This window comes from Phasianus colchicus, chromosome 7 (genome assembly GCF_987193195.1).
Source record: "Phasianus colchicus chromosome 7, bPhaCol1.hap1.1, whole genome shotgun sequence".
Taxonomy (NCBI): domain Eukaryota; kingdom Metazoa; phylum Chordata; class Aves; order Galliformes; family Phasianidae; genus Phasianus; species Phasianus colchicus.
The window spans coordinates 19,351,296-19,376,150 of NC_143442.1; the positions used below are offsets into that span (position 1 = coordinate 19,351,296).

General features: G+C 39.2%; 2 protein-coding genes across 4 annotated transcripts in view; one reads left to right on the top strand and one right to left on the bottom strand.

Moving 5' to 3' along the window:
• The first annotated feature begins 934 nt into the window (after window positions 1-934).
• DYNC1I2 (dynein cytoplasmic 1 intermediate chain 2) lies at window positions 935-24,488 on the top strand. 3 transcript variants are annotated; one of them, XM_031599480.2, is made up of 17 exons: window positions 935-1,136; window positions 2,513-2,630; window positions 4,026-4,140; window positions 6,984-7,074; window positions 10,128-10,187; window positions 11,413-11,528; window positions 16,668-16,757; window positions 16,971-17,133; window positions 17,228-17,327; window positions 17,877-18,002; window positions 18,948-19,094; window positions 19,353-19,466; window positions 19,828-19,961; window positions 20,988-21,132; window positions 21,940-22,080; window positions 23,042-23,167; window positions 23,849-24,488. In XM_031599480.2, the coding sequence occupies exons 2-17, from the start codon at window positions 2,523-2,525 to the stop codon at window positions 23,960-23,962; spliced, it is 1,890 nt and encodes a 629-aa protein (XP_031455340.1). In that variant the 5' UTR covers window positions 935-1,136; window positions 2,513-2,522; the 3' UTR covers window positions 23,963-24,488. The 3 variants fall into 3 exon arrangements, with proteins under 3 accessions (XP_031455340.1, XP_031455339.1, XP_031455341.1); XM_031599479.2 differs by lacking the exon at window positions 935-1,136 and adding an exon at window positions 1,170-1,299; XM_031599481.2 differs by lacking the exons at window positions 935-1,136; window positions 10,128-10,187 and adding an exon at window positions 1,170-1,299.
• Window positions 24,489-24,673: 185 nt separating this feature from the next.
• Window positions 24,674-24,855, bottom strand: part of SLC25A12 (solute carrier family 25 member 12) — a 49,662-nt gene continuing 49,480 nt past the window's right edge. Inside the window, exon 20 of the transcript XR_004167787.2 lies at window positions 24,674-24,752. The gene's annotated coding sequence lies outside the window, so the exon portion shown is untranslated. The remainder of the gene's footprint in view (window positions 24,753-24,855) is intronic.

Genomic DNA, 24,855 nt, shown 5'->3' on the forward strand with positions numbered 1-24,855 from the left:
CCGAATGGTAACACCCATACCCTCACAAAACACACGGAGGTTATCTGATAATCAGAAGCCGTCTAGACAACAGACAGCTCTTCTCACTTTTCTGGAGGTGCAGCACGAGCCCCGAGCCACACGGGAGCTGCAGAGAACGACTCCTGCAGCAACCCGGGCTGGGAGCCATCCCAGCACAGCGCCAACCGACCCGTTTGTGACTCGTGGAGCCTCAACGCAAACGCAGGCAGCAGGAATTCTGAGCACGTCCTCAACGGACCTAAGTGCTCGGAGAGCCAGTGATTTAAAATAAGCTATTGGCGTTTGCAATAGCAGAGAATTAACCATGTCTGGGGATGACTGTCATCGCCTCTGACAACTGCCTCTCACAGACCGCAGTGAGCGCACACTCGAGGCACGTGAGCTGCCTGTGTTACTTCTGCTTCGGTGAATAGTTTTGGAAGATCAGTGCTCTGAGGAATCGAGCGCTCCTCGGAGATGTTAGCTGCCAGCATCACCGGCTCGGGGGACAAAAGGTAGAAAACCACGATGTATGTCTGCAAAGGGGACAAGCGGCAACATTCTTCCATTAACTCAGGACCGCTGGGGAATAGCAATGTCACTTCACCATCAGCTGGCACTCGAGCAAAGCGAAAACCGCATCACCTCATACCTGCCTGTCACGCTCCAAGAGGCGTCCCGCCCCATCCCGCTCACCTCAGGGCTGCCCGCTGCCAGAGGCGCGAAGGCGCGGCGCCGTGTGGTGAGAGCGCAAGGCGCTTCCCGCGCGCCGCCCCCGCCACAGCCGCCCCGCGGCACCAGAGCGGGATGCGCATGCGCGCGCGCCAGCCGCCAGCCCGCCCTCGGCACGCGGCGGCGCTCGCCTCTCGGCCCCGCAGAACTACAGCTCCCATGGTGCACCTCGCCCGCCCGGCCCCGCTCACGCCGTGGGGCGCCGAGGGCGAGGCCCGCCTGTCGCGGCGCGCTGCACGCCGGGCGTCGTCGTTCTCTGAGCCGCGTCGTCGGCGCTCGACAGAAGGGGCGGCGTTGAGGCTTCTGAAAGCGCCCCCCGCCCTCTCGCGTCGCTCCGTGCCCGTTCCCTAGCGAATTCCTGCGATCGCTCCCCGTCGCGTTGCGTTGAAGCCTCCGCGGCCGCCGTAAGTCCCCGCAGCGCCCTGCGGACGGTTTGAGCCTCCGCGCCCGCCGTAGGCCGCCGCCCGTCAGCTGCCGCCGCCTTTGTGGAGCGGGCGGAAGCGGAGCGGGCGCTGCTGGGCCCGGCCGAGGGCGGAGGGCGCGGAGCTGAGCGGGTCCCGCCGGCAGGTGCGCGGGGTCCTACGGCGGGGCCGGGGCCGCCGTGCCACCGCTGTGCCGCCCGGCCCGGCCGCGAGGGGCGCGGCCGCGGGTGGGGCCTGGGAGCGGAGCGCGGCCCGGGGGCAGCGTCGGGCGGGGGCCGCTCTGCAGTGCCGGCGGTGCGTTATTGGCTTTTAGCGCTTCAGCGTTGGCAGAGAACGTGGCTGAAAACCTACTGATGTGCGCGCTGGGGTTGGGCGGGAGGCGCGCGTCGAGTTCTGCTCTTAGATGCGCTATGCGGGCACGCGTAGCCGGGTGTTCTCGTTGTGCGCCCGTGAGGGCTTGTATCGCTGATGCGTGTAACGGCTGTAGGCCCGCAGCCGTGCCGGAGCCACTCCTGCGCTGTGGTTACTGGCGTTGACATGCTGAGCAGGAAGATGCGGCCGCTGTTGGCCCTGCCTGCTCACACGGCTTTTCCTGCCCGGCTTCTGAGCGTCGCCTCCTGAAGGGGTTTGGGTTTGGTCTGCTTTTGTTCATGCTTGGCTTTCCCATCTGTGCTTGACCAAATGTAGCAAGTCTTTGGTAGAATTTCTGTCGTTGGAAGCCCTGCCCATTTCTTAGCAGTGTACACAAGATCTATAAATGAAAGACAAAAAGATCAGCGATGCACACACTTCACAGGGTGTTTTTGGCCCCCCTCCAGTTACCTACTCTCCTTGCCAGTTACAGTAATACTACTACATCTTTGATTAGGTTGGTGTTTTGGCTCCTGCAAGCACGTCTAAAGGATACATCGCATTCATCCTGCTTGGTTATAAAATGCCAGTAATTAAGGGGCTGCAGTAAAAAGTAAAGATGTGTGGCCACCCTTCCTACTGTTTGCTGTGTGCAATACCATCAGTGGCTCTGGGGCTGTGTAGAATTCTGTGCAACATAACGTAACCTCGTCTTCAGAGCTCCACGTATCATTCAAAGCAGCTTTTTTTGAAAAAGCTCTTCAGAAATACATTGGGAAAAGGTGCTGTCACCTTGTCATCCTTCTGTCTTTTAAAACAATCTTTTTAGCAGTGAGAATCTGACAGGTGTGAAAAAAGGAATGTTTTCAATTCTTCAATTATAATTTTAGGACTTTTCATTGTTTTGTCTTTAGCCACTTAGCAGTTACATTAATGACAACAATTTTTCTGTAAATGAGCAATCTTAATCGAACAAAACTGCTTGGAGTGATTTCTGTGTTGATCAGTGTTGCAGTCATGTCTGACAAAAGTGAACTGAAGGCGGAGTTGGAGCGCAAGAAGCAGCGATTGGCTCAGATCAGGGAGGAGAAGAAAAGAAAGGAGGAAGAAAGAAAGAAAAAAGAAGTAAGAAACTGTTTTCTCTTTGAAACCTGTTTGCTAATGTAACTTGCCCCAAGTATATGTAACGTGCCTAAAAAGAGAAGGTTCACTTAGTCATTTGCTATGTGCTATCTAGGGAATGTCTATTTAATGGTCTATGCAAGTATAGTGCTTTCATTTAGTGAGAACAAAAACCTGATTTTTAGGATTGTCCATACAGTAAGGTAGATTTTGAAAACGCTTGCATTTTTAGAAATAAGAACAACAGTCTTGTGTGCGTGGGACATTGTTAATGAAATTACTGTGAGGAGTGGCTGAAGTATTACTCAAAAACCCTATTTAATTATTTGTGATGGCATAATTTAGAGAACTCTGTTCTGAAATGAAGTTTCAGAGATGTCTGGATGAACTGTCTGCCAGTATTGTTACCATACAAACAATATGTTATGTTTTTTGGCTCTTTGACGCAAAATTTGTTATGCTTGATTTCTTTCTGCTAAGTTATGTGACAATCTGTGATACATCACTAAATTTCTCCTGAAAGGGGATTGTACATCATCAACACGATGTCTGCTGAAGTGCTTTAGTGTGCTGTGTCACCTCTTCATGATGTCTCTTCTTTTAGTTGTGATCTTGAAGATGTTTTAGTTAGCGTATGACTGAAGCCTGGGCATCTGCCAGCAAAATGATTCAGGGAAATCCTACACTTGTGCTCTGATGATGATGTAATTCTGTATTGCCTATGCTTGTGCTTCCACCTGTGATGCAGTAGCTTATCAGTTGGGAACTTGCTCTCAGGTTTGGAAAAGGCTTTTTTCAAAGATGTATAGTAGGTCAAAGGTATCGTGCAGTCATGGGAGGAACCTTTCTTCATTCTGTAGGATTATTGTAACTGGGTCTGGATTTTGCCGCTTCTGTTGAAGTCTGGTATTTCCATAATTAAAATTAAAAATACGTGCTTGCCAGTGACTAACTTGTGGACACTTAAGCTAGGAATTAAATTATTACTGTAGTTGTGTGAGAAGTTGAATGAAATTGAGAAAAAATGGAGAGATCAGCATCTTTCACTGAAGATCCCGCATTATTTCTAAATTACATGTGAGTAGGGGTGTCATTTTTATGCCTTTTTTGGGTGTGTGTGAAATCTAACAGATAATAAAACAACTTGAACAAAACTTATAAAGAAACTTAAAAAAAAAAACAACTTGAAGACAGCACTAAAGCTACAAAACCTCTTAATTCCTCCTGTCTGGTTTTACTTTATCTGTAGAAAGATCCATCAGAATTATTAGTGAGGTGTTTAATGTGTCTGATAGGTTTCAGTAGCACAGAAAGCACAGTGGTTAGATCTCAGAAGTAAGATGAAACTGTTCTTAATGCCTTTTAAATGCCTTAATGCAATTATTGAATTATTTCCAGACCGATCAGAAGAAGGATGTTCTTCCTGCTCAAGAAGAATCTGACCTTGAAAAGAAGAGGAGAGAAGCTGAAGCATTACTTCAGAGCATGGGCTTGACACCGGAGTCTCCTGTTGGTAGGAATATTCATAGTATTTTATGAGATAAACGTTTTACCCTTGTTGTTAGTATTTGTGGCAATTATATATTGTTTCAGTGCATATCACTAGTAATACTTGTAAAAGATATATTTACAACAATCTACTGATTATTTGGAGTGTTTTAATTAAAATATTACATATGTAATATAGTATTACATATAGAGTATAATATTACATACATAATATAATATTCCTCTTGCACATCATTTTTCTGATGTTTTTTGTTTGTTTTTTCTCTTTCCATAATGCTTAATCTTTAATTCTGAGATTTTCTTATGGCATTGGCTCATTTTCTTGCTGCACCCTTTATTTCCTAATTTTTCCTTATCTTAAATATCTGACTGACTTTGATGGAGTAGTAGCAAAGCTAAGCATAAAATCTAATTGTCAGAGGTTCATATCTATTCATATCTATGCTGCTCTTCCATGAGTTGGTTTATTGTACTGTTGTGTTTAGCCTTTACTTGGCCGCCTCCCTCTGGAAGATGAAGTTGAAGAGGGTGATACTTCAACTCTGCCTTTTTTATCTCTAGTTCTGAAATCAAAGAGGAGTTAAAATTTAGTTTTCAGTTTGGCTCAGTGGTGACAAGAGTGTATTATTTCAACCAAGTTTGCAAACAAGAAGTAATAGTAATTGGTTTTGGCTATGGTCTGTGTGATTACATCTTCATAATTATTTTTGGACAGTCCTCGTGCATTATAAAAGCACAGCAAACAACGTTAAAGTTGCTCCCACGTCCACAACCTTAATTTTAATGTGTGTTGTGTGTGTGTGATTCTGTTGGACTCCTACTTAACTGCACCTTGGCATGCACATGGATACTTGGAGAAGTTACTTTAATCCCTTTCAAGACATCCGAATCAAGCTACAGTGCCTGCTGGTAGCTCTCAGTCCTGCCTGAGGCACAAGCTGGGTGCAGGCTGGGCACTGGCGTGGTGTGGCAGCACACTGGTGATGCACCTGAACTGAAGCTATCTCCCATCTGAGCAGCATGGCCTGCAGTTAGCATGAGCTCCTGCTGATGCTGGAGGTGGATAATTGGAGACTAGATTCCTTCATTAAAAAATTGCTTTAAAAGCTCATAAGGCAGTTACAGTCCTGGTAACTGCCAACAAGAGGTGGCTTTCTTATAGGAAAAGAGACCTTAGTGTATGATAAAGAAAAAAGCATGCTTATCCTTTTTATAAGAAACCACTTGTTTGTGAATGAAGAACTTTCAAGTTGGCATGCTCTATTGGGATAGTGCCACCAGAGGGCACTGTAGCATCAAACGAAACTACTGAATTTTTTTTGCCATGCTTACCCCGAGATAGAGCAGTGCAGATAGTTTTTGATAAGTTGCTAATGTCACCTGTTCAATTAAAAGAGGGTGACATTAAAGTGCCATTATTTCCAGTAATGCACAGAAACGTTGGGATGTACAGGCCTACAGACGTTGCTTTTAGTATGAACTGTTCAGTAGGTGGTGATGGTGAGTTGCAGAACATGAAAGCTTCATACACATGCATATACACTTATGTATTTATAAAGTATAACTATATGTTTTTTAGATGCATATGAAAGTCCCCTTGTAGGCATGCCATTTTAATAAATAAAGTCAATTAATTAAAAAATAGTCAAAATACTGACTGTTTTTCAAATTCAGGATGGAATTTTTGTCAACCAGAACCATGTCTCTGTTTTGGGATAGGATGGAGGCACTCTTCAGAATTCCCAACATAGTGGTGATTTCAGGAAATTCTCCTGAAATGTTGCATACCTAAATTCAGAATTCTCCCCCAGTACTCATCCTGACACGATGGATACCAACTCGTAGCTGTAATTTGTCTTCAGTCAGTTGAAGTTTCTTCTGGAGTGAATCTGTACAATAAATGTTTCACATTACTGAAAAGCATAAAAGAAACTTCAATGCACATCCTGATTCTTAAGCGTAAACTTAAGGTTCATTAATAAGTTTCACTGTTTCTTTGAAAAATAAAAATAAAAATCACTTTCTGAAAGAAAAGTTGAAAGATTTTTTGAAGTAGCTTTGTGTTGCTTAAATTGCATGAGTGCATGGTAATCATCTGTTGTTATGTATCTGTTCAAAAAAAAAAACCGAAAACATGTTGCTTCTTAAAATGCAATTGCAATCTTCATCTAAGTGATGGGAATGAACTGACTTCTGTCAACAAGTTCTAGTGTATCAGTACCAGGCTGCTTGTCATGTGAAAAGAAAGCAAGCATGAAGACTTGCCCCCCCTAAAATGCACCACTAACAAACATCACTGTAACACACTGAACTTCGTTGATTTGGGTACAGCTAAAGCAAAAATATGCTCTGTGACAAAGCCACATTTTTTTTTTTTTGTCTGCACTTCTGTGATTATATGATTAGAAACAGAGATACTAAGCTAAATACTTTCAGTTTTCTGAAAAATTAGACACTAATATCAGACGTATGTTAACAAGTGTTTTTCTTTGATGTGTAAGCAACATGATTTGGTGGAAATTACCCTTTGAAAACTGGTGCTACCATTTGTTAGAAGTTCAGATTTTAAAAATTTGTTTTCCTTTCTTTTCTTTTAATGCCTTTTCCTCCATGTCTTCTTGTATGCACCAGATGCATAAATACCAAACAATTGCATGAAATCCAGCATGAAATGTTAACATTGTCTTTTCCCCTCTCTTTCTACTATTCATTTTCATCCACGTTGTTTTTTTTTGTTTGCCATCACTTTTTTTTTAAATACTTCATGTTGAATTAATTTGGAAACATCCTAAGCTGTGCAACCTCTGCGAGTAGTAACAGCGGATACCTGTCTGTTTCACTATTTAGTCCCTCCTCCTACCTCTCCGTCTTCCAAATCCGTGAGTACGCCAAGCGAGGCTGGGAGCCAGGACTCCGGCGATGGCGCCGTTGGATCCAGGTATGTCACCTTGTTTGTTCTTGGGCTTAATGCTTACGTTCAGAATAATTAAACTTAAGAAATCAAGGGTCGACTCTACAATAATATTGAATCTGTGAACAGTGGCTACCTCATGGAAGTGCTTTAAAATTTGAAATGCAACTACACAGAATGAATTTTAGATTGCTGACGTGATTTTAGAGTTTTTTAACATAGAATTGCAAAGCTTAAACTTTAAAGAGTCTGAATGTCTTGTGGTAATATTCTTGTAAGCATGAATATCTCTGACAGTAAAACAACTAAGGGTCAAACTTCTGAGCTCTTCTCAGCTTTCTAATGGATATAGGCTGTCTCCTTTCCTCCATTCTGCTCGATCTAATGAAAGATACTGTCTACAAATTTTGCCTTGTTTCTACTTTTGGTTGTTGTTGATTTGTTTTTTTTTTTTAATACTCAGAACTATATTTCTCAAGATCTTCCACCTTGTAGCCATTTTCAGAACCTGTCTGTACCACTCATGATCTCTGTCATTTGGCCAAAGGATAGCATTTGTACAGCCATGTTTTTTTCTTCAATTCCAGTGCTTTTTCTATCCCTTTGAGCAATGTGTTGTGTGTAAGAGCTTGAGAAATGCTTTCTTGTCAAATATTTCTGTTAAACTACAAATTCAGAGTGGAAATTCATGGGTGAAAAAGTTTTACTGTTTCTCAGGCCCAGTCTGTGAACACAAGCAACATTTCCCTATTAATATTGATTAGTATTTTTTTTATTCCCCACAAGATAATTACTCATGTACTTAATTTCCTGATTACATATTGTGGATGAAGTTTAGTTAAAGCACAGCTATCTCAAATTACATTCATGCTTATATGAGTCTTTGCTTTGGAGAAGGACTGAATACTTAAACCACTTTGAAACATCTTTTAAAAAGACTGTAGTAAATCCTTGTATGCACGTGGATTATGTCTATGTCACTACATGTGATCTTAGCCTGAACGTAGTCAAGATCTTAATGAGCTGCACAAAGGTTTACAAGTTGTTTAATTCTGAGCAGGAACCAGTAAGTCAGTACATGCAGAGAGGAATACAACAGGCAGTTGACATGAATCTCAACATTTTTTAAATGCTTGGGTGCAGATTTGTGCGTAGTTTATTCATAGTGCAATTGGAAATCACTTGTCGTGTAACTGAAGAATCCGTAGCGTTGTTCTCAACTGGGCTACTAGCAAGTTTTAAGTTATTTGAGCTCTGTTATTACTGGTTATCAAATTGTCATTTTATATCTAAATTTGCTGCCTAGAATTAAAAAAATAGATGATTTGGTATATAAATTCACTTAAGGTGTAACAAACTTCTGGGAAACAAAAGAAACAGTATTTTATATCCATGTGATATATAGCTAATAGATTTATTGTATCTCTGAACATTACTTTTTTAAAACAATATTTCTGAGGAAAAAATAACAAGTACCATAGTACTTGTTCTGTTAACTATTTAAAAGGCAAGTAAGGCAGGTTACCCCTGATATCACTGAAGAGCTATTGCAAGTGTTTTTTGTTGTATACGTTTTTAAAACATAATTTTATCTTAAAAAAAAAAAAAAAAAAAAACTTTGAAAAGCAGGAAGGTAACCTCAGTAAGAGCTAAGTCTTAAGTAGGTGGTGCTTTGCTTTTGCTCTGTTTCATTTTTTGTATCCATGGAAGATTGAATCTGTGCAAAGCATCTTGGGCAGCAAACTTAAGTCTATTTCATCAAGACTAACAGTAGGTACATAAGGAATGAGCGTGTTCAGAATAATTAATTTTGTGCACAAAACATACGTAAAGGTTTTAGAGATTCCCATATTAAGTTATGGCAATGGATGTCATATCAGTTATGTAGAATGATTTGGTAATTGAGTACGGTGGATTTGTAATAATTATTTTTAGTGTAACTAGCTATTCTTCTAGTATACTTTCTACAGGAAAGAGGTAATAAATAGAGCATTTACAATTTTTTGAGTGTTCATTACATGGCTTATAAATTTTGGCAATCAGCTTTACCTTTTGGATTTCTGCACTTGCTTTCTAAGAACGCTGCCATGCATGGGATACAAGTGGAAACTGACACTTTACTGACTTGCCATAGTCAGAACCCAATAATGGGTTCTTTGTTTTTGACTTGCTGTAAAACATTTAAAAATATATTTTAAAATATATGTTTTAAAATATAGCATCTAAAAGTTTCAGAAATCAATGCATATTTGTCTGTTAATCTCTTCCATGGTCGTTCTTAAACTCTGTCTGAGAGCAGGAGTTGGACTAAATGAAAATATGAAGGAGAAGGGAAGGTCTAGTTTCCACTTCATTTTTCTTTTGATATGAAGGTGCCTTGAAGTGGATCTATTCTGTTTGTTATTGAACAGGACTTTGTAATGTGTTACTAATATTAAGTCTGCTATTTCCACGGGATTTAAATATCTTCAGTGGAGTTGGCTGTAACACAGATGACACTTAGAAGCCCAAGGCAGTGCTTAACCTGTAATTACTGCAATGTCACATCTTGGAAACTCTAGCAGTTCTCATTCCCAGTGGGAATGCGTTTTTGCCCCTCTACCAAAGGTTTGTGTGTTGACTCATTTCCTTTACCAATATGACCATTTCCTCCGCATATTTCTGCTCTGGGCAAGATTGCGTTATATTAACAAATCTGTCATCTTAAGGCATGGACAGATATGAACAGATTTAGGAAGGAAGTTCTTAGTGGTTCTTGTCACTATTTAAAATATCTTTATTAGCCTGTCACAAAAGCTACATTTGCAGATCTTCAACTTTCAGTCTTTACAAGAATTTAATTCTTTTCTAATAGCTCTGGGGTCTGTGTTTGCTTTTTAACTTTTGTATTGACTGCATGTATCATTGCACTGAATATTTGCTGAATTTCTTTTAACTGATGTTACATTGCTTCATTTCTTGTGAACAATGAAATAACTGTAAGCTTACTGTAACTCTAGGATTTCATAGTGTGTATTTGCTTCACTAATCTCTGGCCTTTTTTGCTAATGCTGCATGATTTGTTCAACCTGTGGTATCAGGACGCTGCATTGGGATACTGATCCATCAGTTCTTCAGCTCCACTCTGATTCCGATCTGGGGTATTGCATAGATTTCTTATATTCCTTCTTTCATACACTTGCGAATAATGAGCATAAGAGCTTACTTTTTTTTCCTTCAGACTTTGAGTTACTGTTAGGAGACTGTTCTGTGAGTTAGAGAAGTTTAGTGTCCTTAGATGTAGTGCAGTTGGCTCAAAATGGGAAATTTTGGTCTTATTTAATGTAAGTGACATACTTATTTCTAATAATAGAGCTTACTTACTAACGTTTTTCTTTGAGTCTTCCTTTGGCAAGATGTAAACTTGACAGTAATGTCTTCATAATGCTTAGAGTAAATGTATGTTTAAAAATGGAATGACTCCCATCTTTTCTTGTGCATGTCATTCTTGCAAATGACAAATATGTTTATAGAAGCTGTAACTCCTTATAATCACATAATAAAACTGTTATGCTCTGAGTTACAATTCTGCCCACCAGAAGCTTTTCCTTTTTTCTTCCCACTTCTATCTTAGAAAATAGTAAGAAATTTTTGCTTCATATAGGTACTTAAAAGAAAAATGGATTATTGCTACTGTACACTTGATAATTAGGTTGTACAGAATGTTAAAAAACTACATTAATATTTTGTTGTTTTTTTGCATTGTAATTTGATCCTGGCTGTTTCCATATTTCTGACATGTCTTGTAAGCTAAAGGCAGAATATTTGGAGCTTTCCAGTGATGTATACTGGAGTATTGCACTATGGATAAATCATTTGTCAATATGTGAACTTCAGGCCTGCAGTTCTAAATAGCATCTTAGAAGTAAATAAAAAAGGATGGCAGAATTAAATAAGCTAGGAAATGCTTTTTAATTCAGAGTAATGAAGCTGGTTTGTTTAAGTTTTGAAGTCCTAAAACCATTTCCCTACAAACACAGCTTATGCAGGCAGATCTGTCCCACTGAAAATATGGGTATTTCATATATGTAGCACTACTGTATGTAGCTACAAAGAGCAAAACTTTAAAGTGATATCATTTCATCCAGATAGCTGTGTATATTTGCACAACTTTCTTTTTGTCTTAGCTGTGGATATAGGTGACTTAAATAACAGTGATAATAAAGTGTTGATTGTAATCTTGTGACTTTTTCAAGGATAAGTTTCCTCTGGTCTTAAGTTTCACAAAGCTATGCTGTGATTTGATGATTTGAGTATTACTGTAGACAGAATACAAAGTAATGCATGAAGTTAACTTTTTTTTCTTGTTGTTTCTATTAATTTTAGACGCGGACCTGTTAAACTTGGAATGGCCAAAATCACACAAGTTGACTTTCCTCCTCGGGAAATTGTTACATATACAAAGGAGACACAAACGCCTGTTATGACTCAGCCAAAGGAAGGTGAATGTTAATGTGGTACAACCGAATGGATTTCTCTCTTCTTTTATTTTAGTGATTGGCTGAATTAGAGCCAACAGTTATGATCTCAAAACTTAATGTGGTAGAATGGCTGTTGATTTGTGATATAATTTGTATAAATTCTACTGCTAAACACTTGTAGGTCTGCCTGAAAAGTGTTACTGGCATTCTACACCTTGTTTAGTTGTAATGTTACTCTTACTGATAATATGTGGCGATTTATTGCTCAGTGTATGTTTAGACATTCAGTTTCTCAAGTAGCTGTCAACCAATAAATGAAAGTAGGATATATTCTGGATTGAGAATTCCCCCAGAACTTTCTTGGAGGCTTTGTACCCATATAACAAACTGAGTGAACAGAATGACAGCAGGTGTGTTTTTTCTCTAACTGCATATCCATAAAGCGGAGAGAACCTCTCTTAATTCTTGTATCTTGAGACTTTAAAATGCTGCTGGAGCCATGCTTTTGTGCCAAGGATGATAGAAACATTTCCATTAGATATGCTTGGCAGTCTGTTAGCTTTAGGTCCTTTTGTGCAGTAGGCTGTACTATGCCGATGCTGCAAAATAACAATCCTATTTGTTCCATTTCTTAATTTTCTAGGATGCTTGTTCCACAGAAAGAAAAGTTTAGCTGAATTTCTGTCTAGTTACATATTTACTTTTGCTGCAGTGTATGTAGTAGCTGTCCACTGCAAACTTAGAAAGCTTTTTCTCTTCAAGACCTCCCAAACTGGAGCATGCAATTGCCTGTTTCTCACGTATAAGAAAGTTACTGGAACTTATATTAGTAGCAAAGTACTGCTACTTTCACTTAACTTCAGAATCACTCCTCTGTGCCTCAGGTGGTTGCATACTTCAATTTGTGAGCTGAGTTGAGAAACATTCAAGCTAAAACTAATCTGGTGGTTCAGATAAGAAGTAGGGGAAAGCAAGTTAAAACTAAGAGAGTTGATAATTGTTGTGGAAGCTTTTGTGGCACAACAAATGAAGTGACTGTTACATAGGGGATGCTTTGAAGGTCAGCTTTAAGTTATAGACATGAAGATGCCCATTTTGGGTTCACTGTAGCAAAGCTAAATTCAAGCAATGAGTACCTACCACCTGACTGGTTCTGGTTTTAAGAGGTCAGTTATCTCAGAAGCTGACAGAATGGACAGCATTCAGTTGTTCCAAAACCTAAGCCAAGACAGTTCCATGTGCTTCTAGTTAGAGAGGTAGACTAAGTTTATATGATTGCGCTTCTGTGTAGTAGAGATGTGCTGTACCATCCAGGCAGTATTAAATATGGAGCAACTCTTCCCACTATCAGCTACAACCAGTTTGAGCCACATCTCCACTTGATGTGAAAGTATGTCAAGATTGCATGCAGCCATTGGTGGTGGAGCTAGAATGTGACCTCAGTGGCACTATTGCCACTTAAGCAGACTAATAACAATTTGGGGTATATGTTGGTCTTTCAGATGCTTGTTACAGTGAGTGTACCATTTTTATGTTCTAATATTCTAAAAAGAAATAACAGAGCCTTATATGTTCATGTATTGTGTAGTCTTAAGTGTACAGCAAAATATATGTGGGAAAACTTGGTATGAAGATATACTCTGCTTAACAAAAGCCACCCATTTCACAGATGATTTAACTTTGATTAACCTACTCTGCAGCAACAGATTACTCAGACAACTGGAACTTCACTCTATAGTGTCATCGCTGGGTGCAGCCTAATATACAGCACTGCTTTTCTTTCCATCTTGCCAAAATACATCACAATTTTGATGTAAACTCAAAGTCAAAATACTGTGGTTCATTAAACCTGCTTTTAGTGTTCATTGACAAGAAATTTATCCTTGTGGAAGTGGCAGCCTATGGAGCACTCTTTCCTGCTCACTTGATAATGTAGGATTATCAGCTTCCTGTCAGAAAAAAAAATGGACTTAATCACTTGGCACATTATAAAAAATGTTCATCAATGTGTTAATGTGACAGAGTCCTATTTCCAGTGTTCAGAGCTGTGTGACTTCCCTAACTCTTACCAGCTGTTTTTATAAAATAAGGAACTGTATGTGGTAGCTGACAGTTGAAGTGCCAATAGGTAGTCAGTAGAAAATAATGAGGATGAAGTTAGCCAGTACCTTTGAGATTTCTGTGTTCTTATAGCTGACGTTAAATGTGTATACCAATGTTTCATGTGGATCTTTGACTTCCTAGACGTGCAGCTTCTTTAGGAATTGTATGCCTGATCTTCCAGTGTTTGCTGGGTAATACATTGCTGTTTAGCCAATTCCCTGAAAACACCAGCACCTGAACTAGGTAATAAAATCCAGGTATGTGAGGGAAAAGAGAAGTACCACCAAAACTTCTTAGCTCTTTTTCTGTACAACATCATAGTACCTTTTTGGACTGTAAGTACTTGTGAGCAAGCATTCTACTATTGGGTAATGAGAGCTTTTTTTCCCCCGGGATCCAGGAAAGTTTGCATGTGATTTTTATTTCTTTGAAGAGGCGGTTTAAGATTTATGTAGTTACAGATAAATCACAGTGAGATGACATGTTCAATTTCATGTCTGATACTTTGAGAATATTAAAGTAAGTGCTTATCTTGCATTTCAGTGCAGTAATATCAGCTGGCTGTATGCAATGCAAGTACTATGAAGGAATTCAGATCTCTGTATAATATATGCCATTTATGTTTCAAACATTAAAAGGCACGAGCAATCAACTATATGATCTTTTGAATAAAATATGTAGATTAGAAGGTCACTTAGCACTAAGGGGTTGACCATCTGCATTTGAAAAGAATTTGACTCCTGTCACTGAAAATGGTACTTAGAATCAGTGTAGTATGGCTAACGGGGGTTGGGTTGAAATTTCTAATCTGGGACTTTCAGAGCTGGAATAACACATCCAGGGTGACCCCAACGAAATTTCTGAATTTAAGGCATCATTTCAGTCTGCTGTATTGATTGGCTGGGAGAGTGAGAGGGCCATTTTTATAAAAGTATAGCATGAATTTGTTGTTTGTTGTTCTCAAAATAGCATCTGTTAACTTGTATTATGTTTTTTTTTAATTAATTAGTGTTCACACCTATAGTGATGTGACATTAAGAATTGCGTGTTTTGGAATTGCTGCAAGTTGTACGGTGTTCAGCTTACTCGTCTGCTGTACACGCGAATCCATCTAAAAGGAGCGGCGTCTTTCTGTTTCTCTGCGTGATTATTTTGCCCAAAAAAGCTTTCATTTTTTTTAAGTAGCACAAAAGCTGTAATTGGCATGCTTTGTAAGGAAGTGTCAATGTGCAAGAGAGTGGAGATCACTAAGAATTCTTTTACGCGTTCTTTCCCCTTTGCACCACCGCCTCCTCAGCAGGGTCACTGAGATCACTAGCTTTTCTTCAAATGGCCATTTTCACTGGCAGGTGCATTATACCCTGTATTTTCAGATTGTTTTTCCATTCTGAATGTTTGGCAGGTTGATTGCTCTGGCTGCATTGACGGAGAAAGGGCTGACAAATGCGGTTGGGCTGGCTGAAAAGACAGTGATTACTGTTTTCCTTTGTGGCTGATTGAGGCCCTTGAAAGGAAAGATTTTAACCTTCACCATTTGGTTCAAAAGTATGAGCATATATTGAAATCATTCATGCCATTTATCCTAGTTCTGTAAACTTGTCAGAACGTAAAAATCGCTCAATTTCAAGTAATGTAGGATTGGCATACGTCATTATCATTTTGATTAAGTTGGAGTTTGTATTATTGTGTGCATTATACAGTGTCATTTAAAGCTTTCTTTCCTGCAGGTACAGTTATATTTTTATTGCCTACACTATGGAGTTAGAAAGATTTTCAGACCTCTTTAAACCTATCACTATGTGTGTGGTTTGGCAGCTGGTATGGCCTACAAGCTGTATTTTGTTTGCAGGGTAAAGGCTTGTCTGTAGACCTCCTGGAGTGCTGGTAATTGCACAGGCTTGCCATTGGGGAAAGACATGATTGGAAGCAGTCAGGCAGAAAAATGCTGTGCCATCCCATTGCCACCTCATAGCTGAGAGACAATCCTAGCAGTACCATCTGGTTGTTGCTATCTAGTCAGCTGGCTGGCTGCTGGGACCCTGGCTTGGCAGCTGGTTCCCATCCCTTGACCATGGTTTTTTTTTTTTTCTTTTTTTTTTTTTTTTTGCTCCTCTTTTTTGTGTGCACGGATGTTGTTGTTGTTAGGTAGCTGAGCGTGGGTCAGGGAGATGGCTGCAACAAACAAACCTAGTCCATGTTGAATACTGCCTTGTTACTTGTGGTGAGGATGCAGTAGACTCCCGCTGCTATTCCCTTACGCACAGGTGATGTAGCTGTTTAACTGATAAAAACGGTCTTTTCTGGAGCTTATATGGGGAAAACAGATGAAGAAAAGTCAGGGAGCCTGTATTCCACAACACAAAGTAATTTAAACCTTTCTGGTTTACGATATTCAAAAAATAAAATGCAGAAATGCAGAAAATGCTATAAGCCCTGTCAGCGTTCCCTAACATTACCGTAGCATGTTATTCGTTGCAATTAGGGAAAATGCATTTTGCTGTGAAGTCCTCATTGCCAAACATGGTACAGATAATGAGACTCACCTTTACAATGACAGAAAAAATGTAATATCACTGTTATTGTCTTTAGCAAAATTTGCCTCTCAGAGTAGCAACCTGAAAGCTAATGTAAGCCATCTTTGTGCCACAGAAAGACCCATTAGACTGATGGTTTCAGATCCCCAGTAAGCGGCTGTGCTGTAGACTATTTTAGGCGTTTGATTTTTCTGTTTTCTGTAGCATTAATGTGTCAGCATGTTACACAGAACATGCATCAACCACATGGTTGTGTGTGGAATCATAAATGCTCGGAAGAGAGATTTCCACTTTAGATTCTTTACAATTTTTTGTGTGTCTTTTTTCAGTTTATACAGGTATGTATTTCGGTGCACCTGAAATCCAGCTGCAGGGAATGATGGAGATGATGTTATACGGGGATGTATATCTTATAAATAGAACCACTTTAAGCTGAATTATACCACTCTTATGTTGAGATTCCTACAGAATGGTACTGTTCCTCTCTAAAACCACTGACAGTCTCGTTGTACTATTTTCTTAGATGAGGAAGAAGAGGATGATGTGGTTGCACCAAAGCCGTTAGTTGAACCTGAGGAAGTAAAAACGTTCAAAAAGGAAGAGGAGGAGGAAGGTACGATTCACCTCAGCATTTTGTGCTGCAATTTTAACCTTTCCACTGAATTGAAATTAAATTGAGCGACTTAATATTAAGTACACGGATGTTAAGAAACAAGTTTTCTAACATTGTGCATTATGATAAATACTTTTGTTTGTCTACTGTTTCCCTTTCGTGGAAAGAATTTGTGAAAGTATGTGTTATAGAAAGCCTGTAATCCTTTTCCAGCTGCCCCTCATGAACTTACGGAAGAGGAAAAGCAACAAATTTTGCATTCTGAGGAGTTTTTAAGTTTCTTTGACCACTCTACAAGGATTGTTGAAAGAGCCCTTTCTGAACAAATCAATATTTTCTTTGACTACAGTGGAAGAGACTTAGAAGACAAAGAAGGGTAATGTGAACGCTGAAAATGCTTTACTGTGAATGTACAATGTTTTTTCTTGAAAAAGTGATCAGAGATGAACGTTCCCTAATTGCCTTTACAGGGAGATTCAAGCAGGAGCAAAACTGTCCTTAAATAGGCAGTTTTTTGATGAGCGTTGGTCAAAGCATCGTGTTGTCTGCTGTTTGGACTGGTCGTCTCAGGTAAAAAAAATAAATAAATACTAACGTTATACAGTCACCTTTAGGTTCTTTTAGTTCTTTCCACTTGAACCTTCTGAGTGTAGATTTGAAATAGGATGTATTCCTAAATGTATTTCTTAGAACAGTTCTTAAATCATCCATGGTTTGCAAATAGTAAAAAGAACTTGCATCTTATGTGAAAAGCAGTAGAATCTTTGAATTATAAAGAGAAAGTCTTCAGCATGTTTGCTTCTTCCTTTATGCTCTACTTTTCAAAGTTGAGCATTGCCTTCAGAAAACAATGCTCACTTAAAAGTAGTGGGTTTTACATATAAAAGTAGATTATGATAAAAGAGCAAGAATTTAATGTGCACATTAATAATGTTTTATGAGCTAGATTTTTAACAACTGTAGTTTTAACTGATGCCATTTCTCACAGAAATTATATAAGGTGATTTTTGTTTCTCTTTTTCTTTGATCCCTGTTTTGGCAGCACAGAACAAAGATTTTAAGATTGTCTGGACCACTAGCTAATCATCTTGCTCGTTTTAAATCTTTCTCATTTTTTAGTACCCAGAATTACTTGTTGCCTCTTACAACAACAATGAGGATGCACCTCATGAGCCTGATGGAGTGGCCCTTGTGTGGAATATGAAGTACAAGAAAACTACGCCAGAGTATGTCTTTCACTGCCAGGTACAGTTCTGTCTCGTGAGAATAAAGATTTCATGCTGATGAGCTTGGCCATCTACCTTCCTTATGATTGTCAACGTAATTATTTCATTGGGCTGGCATTCACTTTAACTGCATGTATTTGCAAACAGATGGTGATAGCTAAAGTACGCAGCTTAGAAACATTCTTCTGTTATAGAATTTCTGACATTCAGAATTCAGTCTTGTTTTAGTACTCACTTTAATTTACTTGAAAGCCCCAAAACCTTCTTGTGTAATGGCTGAATTACAAAGAAGGTTTGTGTGTAAGGAGACTGAGCGGAGTCGTATACTACTAGAGCTTAATTTACTGAATAAAATGAAGATGGCCTGAGGAGATGGAGCAAGGATGAAAACTAGAAACACATGTTGCAAGTGAAAAAGGCAGATGGAGGTTTTGTCAGTAAATGCAGAAAGATAAAATCTTGCAAATTTCTTCCATTATCTCAAGCCTGAAATAGCCACTTTACTTTAAAAATGTTGTGTTTATGAAAAATTACATAGCTGAATCAAAATGTAATCCAGTGTTGTCAGATTACTGTCAAAGCCCAGATTGCAAAAGTAGCTTTGTTATGTTCAAGACAGATTTGTAGGTTCATTGAAAAAATGACCACAGACCGTGGCAAAACATGAATAACTAACTTGTGCATTACTGGACCTTCTCTTGCTAGCAAACCGTGCTGGGAGCAATACGAATTTATACAAATGGGGTGGGGAAAAAAAGACAACTTCAGTTTCTGAATGCAAGTTAAAACTAAGAACTTACTGGTGTTCACAAGATGTTTTTGAATCCACATGTGGTAGAACAATGAAATATCAAATCAAAGAACTTACTGGTCAGGTTTTCTTTTAGTTTTAGATGTAGCATCAGCGAATGACAGGTTTTTGTGTATTTTTATGTTTTGTTTTGTTTTGTTTTTCCCCTTTCAGTCAGCAGTAATGTCAGCTACATTTGCAAAATTTCATCCCAATTTGGTGGTTGGTGGCACATACTCGGGCCAGATCGTGCTATGGGATAATCGCAGCAATAAGAGAACTCCAGTGCAGAGAACTCCACTTTCAGCTGCTGCTCACACGGTAGGGGGTGAAATATCTACAAAGACTGTTTCTTGTTAAGATGCATTTAACCTCCAGGAAACTCTGTCCGGTGCACTTGATTGATAATGCTTAAATGTTTGTCTATGTTTTCCTGTGCTATCACTGAAGAACGGGAGTATTATCTGTACCATACTGTGATCAACCTTTTCTTTCATTAAATGACACTGTATATTTTGTAGTGTATTAACTGCACTAGAATTGTAATTCTTTTTTCTGACACTGTTTCATAATTCTTAGCACCCAGTCTACTGTGTAAATGTTGTTGGGACCCAGAATGCTCATAACTTGATCAGTATCTCAACCGATGGCAAGATATGCTCTTGGAGCCTAGACATGCTTTCCCAGCCACAGGTAAGATAAGTTTGGGTATGTATAGTATCTATGCTAGATAAATACTTTATAAAAACGAATGTAAGAAGAATTAATAAACGCTTTCACAATACACATTTATACTTAAGCTTAGTAGGTGTTGGATAAAATGCCTTGTGGAACGTTGTAAAAATTATATTACGGTTGGACTAGATGATCTTGTAGGTCCTTTCCAACCTTGTGATTCTATGATTCTATGATATTCACTGTTAGCACGAGAGAGAACTTTCTTATTCTTGCACAATTCTACTTAAGTAGAACAACAACAAATCTAGAGAAATCTAAATGACTTTGTAACTGTCAGTGTCTCTTTTAAAGCAAGTTACTGATGTTTTCACTACAGGATAGCATGGAGCTGGTTCACAAACAGTCCAAGGCTGTGGCTGTTACTTGCATGTCCTTCCCTATTGGAGATGTCAACAACTTTGTTGTTGGAAGTGAAGAAGGCTCAGTCTATACTGCATGTCGTCATGGGAGGTGAATAAAAGCTTTTAATTATTCAAAGGAAATAAAAGCTGCGTAATGATGAGACCATGTATGGTTTACACTGCTAAAGTTGTTTCTAGTACACGTTTAGTCTTTGTTCTTGCAATCTTTGAAATAGCACTGTTTGAATTCCAGTGCATGCTATTTTTCAAGAGCTTCATTAAAACCAGTAGTTTGATTACAGAACTGGTCCTGTGCTCTCTGCATTGGCCAGGAGTTGTTTGCAGTGATGGGGGCAGCGCAGGTCACTGAGGTTTTATTCATTTGAATTGTAGCAGAACATTCCAAACTTTGTATGAGTTCTGTAGATAATTGTACAGTAACATCACGCACAAATCTTAAATTGGCTAGCTTTTCTCCTGCTGTTCAATCTATTTTGAAATTGTCTGACTGTATCTTATCAATTGCTTTCTTAAATATAACTGAGTGTCCAGGTTTTATCTCAAATACACATCACCCTTGCTGCACAGCTTTTTGGTTCGAGAATAGCTGAAATTGTGTCACTTCTGTGTAACATTCTTTCCATCTTCCCACCCTTCCTCCCCCTTTTTTCATCACTTCTGATAGGAGACTATTAGGGATATATTGTTACTGGTTTATGTCTGAACCCTTATATGTCCACAAGGTGTACTTGCAGCTCCTCTTTTAAGTCAGTGGGAGTTTTATGCTCGTTCCTGAGTCTAGATTTGGTTCTTTGTATGATCCAAAGTTTTAGCTATTGCTTTGAAACAATACAGTTACACGTGAGTGGATCGGTACCTGCTGAATGAGTCTCTGCACCCCATGGTCTATTTTTGGCACTTAAGGAGAGCAGAAAAGAGATGTTGAAATTAAAGTCAGTATCCGAGGCTGGTCTTCAATGAGCCTGTTGAGATTAAGACTTTGCAGTTGGGCAAACATCCACTCAAAGCAGCAAAATCTTCTTGAGATTATATTTAAAATGCGTTTCAGTGCTATCTCTGTCTGCAGATGTATGGTTTCCAGAGAAATTAACTTTGGTTATATATTCTAAAACAGCAAAGCTGGAATCAGTGAGATGTTTGAAGGACACCAGGGACCAATCACAGGTATCCACTGCCATGCAGCAGTTGGACCTGTAGACTTCTCACATCTTTTTGTCACCTCTTCTTTTGACTGGACAGTAAAGCTTTGGACAACGAAGGTAACTATAATAGATAGTTCAGTGGTTTTCTTCTTAGTCCTTGACACAAGGTGGTGCTATAATGTAAGCTACTCAACTCAGGAAACTTAGGTAAACTGAAGACAAACTGTGTGAAGCTCTCCAGATCCCTACCAGTAGTCCAGCTGATTCCTAGTGCTTGTTTTTTGGTTTACTGCAAAGAGAAGACAACTGATGAACGAACCTAGTTAACATGAAGATGTCTTGCTTTCAGATTGTACATCATTTGTGTACTTCTGATCCATTCTGTTCATCCTTTTGCCCGTTGTTATCAACAATGATTACAGTATAATCAAATACAAATCATTGTTAAATTCAGTTACTTCATTTAATGCATAAGACAAATGTTTTGCTACAATTTTGTGGAGGACTGGGAGACAGCACCACAACTAATCTCAAACTGCATTTAGAGATTTGCAATTGACACACATAGCATTCATCTTGCTGGAATTACCTCTTCTGTTGTGCTGATTTCCTGAGGAACATAGTGCTGTCACTGACTTAGCTTTTTCTTGATGTACAAAATTTTTAATGTGTTAAGTTTAAAATCTCTTACAGTATTGGCTTGCTACTGATTTCTTTATAGTAGCTTCCAAGATAAGACTTTGTGCTCTGGAAAGAATGTCTTTGATAATGCACTTAGTTTCTGGCTGCTTTTTGCAGAGGCTGTTTGATTTTTTTATTTTTATTTTTAATGTTATTGATAAGTTTTGTGTTTTGCCTTACTTGACAGAATTTGAATTGCAGACTTGGGATATTGCATTATGTCTCTTTTTTTTTTTTTTTCAGAATAACAAACCTCTCTACTCATTTGAAGACAACTCAGATTATGTCTATGATGTTATGTGGTCTCCAACGCACCCTGCCCTGTTTGCCTGTGTGGATGGGATGGGCAGGCTTGACCTGTGGAATCTCAACAATGACACTGAGGTATGGCAATCAAGTTAGCAGTCAAGTATAGCTGGAAAAGTGTTTGTGCATTTGGAAAAAAGTGGCAAGAGTTCACTAAAGTATTTTTGTTGTCCTGAAGCTCCAGTAGTTTCTGCCTAATGAATATTTTACTTTACAGGGTAATAATTCCAATGACTGGTCGTTATGAGTGGCAGCAGTAATTAAATTGTTGTAAACATAACAAGAACGTAAAATATCTGTTGGTTTAATACCAGCCCGCGTTGTGAAAGTGACTGTTAGACCGTCCCCACTGTGGCCTTGGCAGCCTACAGCTTAACAGTCTGAAGAAACCTGCCACCAGGACACCACTGTTGTTCTTAGTGCCATGTTGCTATCGCCATAGTAATAACTGCAATGAAATTGTAAGTTGTTTCTAAACTTAGAGGATGGAGTGCCTGAGTTTTCTGGTGTAAGCTATGAACTTAGCCGTAGTATAAACCCTTTCCAAGACTAAACTTCTTAGAGATAGACAAGGGATAATTCTGACATACTCTGCAATTAGAAATTTCACCTTCACAAAAGCGCATACAGAAGAAAGAGGGCTTCTCTAAAAGCATAGGGCAGTGCATGGTTTTTAAATCAGTTACCCAGTTCTAGCCTCTGGTCTGGGTTTGGGCTGCCAAGACAGCTGCTTTCATCCCTGCCCTGTGTCCATAGTACTGTCTGAAGTCCCAGGGCTCTTTCTTGCTGTCTCACAGGGTTACAAGGTGAATGGCTCCTGTGTCATGGCAGGAGTACAGGTGTGCATTTTGATAAAGTCAGAGGGCAGGAATTGTGTTGTTTTGGTCACATCATTAGTGATAGCATATGGCCATTGAGAGTCATCTGAGTCAAGTCCAGCATTTTGTTTGATACAGCGCTGACGGATGAAGTATTTTCTGTAGTCTTCAATTAAGGAAGTCCTCGTGCATTTTTAATAGTGTGTTTCAAATGAATACAGGTGCCAACTGCAAGCATTACTGTAGAGGGCAATCCTGCTCTGAACCGTGTGAGATGGACACATACTGGGAGAGAGATTGCTGTCGGTGACTCAGAGGGCCAGATAGTTATATATGATGTGGGAGAGGTACGTATACCATGTGTTGTGCAAAGTGCATTACAGAACAATCAAGTTTATTTGGCTTACATTTTGCAACTTGATTTTAACTTTCCCTGTCTGTGATTAGAGGGGGAAAAAATAACATTTCCTTTATGTGCCTATTTCACATATTCTATTATAACTTTTCAGCATACCTTCTGGCAGCTGCACCAATCAGAAACTAAATACCCAATTTTCAGGCTGGTGAAATAAGATGAAATCATCAACAGCTTTGTTTGTAGGGATTTTATGTTCTTTATAACTGGTTCATGTAAATTCAAACAATTGTTTGAGGAGTATTGAATAAAAAGTTTTGAAATGAAGCAGTCTTGACTTCATCCTGTAGGGAAGTGGTCAGTATTGTAAGTGTGCGTATTGCAGTATTACATGACATGTTGATTGGGTGCAGACATGGCACTAATCTTCTTCCTTAGAGACAGTCTCATGCAAGCTTGTCACAACATCATTGCATACTTAGATACATCACTCTCAAGTTCTGCTGCTTTCATTATTTTGAGCTGTTGATGTTTTGACTACTCTAGAAGTTACACTAAGAAAGGCAAGCTGTTCTATCGGAAGCTCTTCAGAATGTTATTTATGAATTCTGCTGTTCAAAATGAGCTGTTTGTATATACTGGTGAGCTTAAATAATGTTATCTTTGTCCACAGCAAATTGCAGTTCCTCGCAGTGACGAGTGGACTCGGTTTGGCCGAACACTGGCAGAAATAAATGCCAACAGAGCTGATGCAGAAGAAGAAGCTGCAACCCGCATCCCAGCATAGATCTCTGACAATGGGCAGTGGTGGTAGACTTGTGAATGATTTGATGCAAATCTTAGAAGTATAAGCAAGTGTCAGTAATAGCTTAAGGGAGAAATATGTGGATTCAACCATGGACTTGGAAAATGTATTATGATCTCTGAAAATCAGGTCTTGCATTGTTGACTTTTTATATATAACTTACAAGCACATTATTTGATTTATGTAACTTTTAATACAGTTAACTTTGACTTTGCAAGGAACTTCTTTTGCTGAAACACTAACCTGGTGTAAATTTGCTGGTAAGCTTCTGATATCTCCACTTTATAAACAGTATGTTTCTGAAAAGTAGAAATGTGTTTCTAAACAAGTCCTGTTTCTAAACTAAACTTTATATTACACAGATTAGCCTTCATGAGGTTAGTAAGTTTCTGAAGGGTTCTTTAATTCAAACTGCAAATGGATATGCATGCATATGTTCCAAGTTTCATTGCTTATATAGAGATAAGCTTCAGACTCTGGTAGTGAGTAATACGAGTGAATAAAATTTGTCTGTAGTTACGATTCACTTGATAATTGGACCAGAATTGATGAAATACATATTTAATAACAATAAGTTCTTTTGTTTTGAATTGGTGCATTAAAGGGTGAGACTGATTCATAAATAAATATTATATGAGCTGCCCTGACCCCCAATCTGTCTCCCTTCAGTAGTTTCAGAGTAGAATGTTCCCAGGAGCTGCTGCCTACCTTCACTCATGCTGCACATGTCAGTTTTGCACTCCCAGCCTTCACTTCCCATCATGGTAGTTGGCTAAAACAAGGAAGGTCACTCTTGTTAATTTTTTCCTTTCTGAAGCATGATGAGCTATATTTTGAATTGATTTCCATAGTATCAAACTTGCTACTGATTTTTT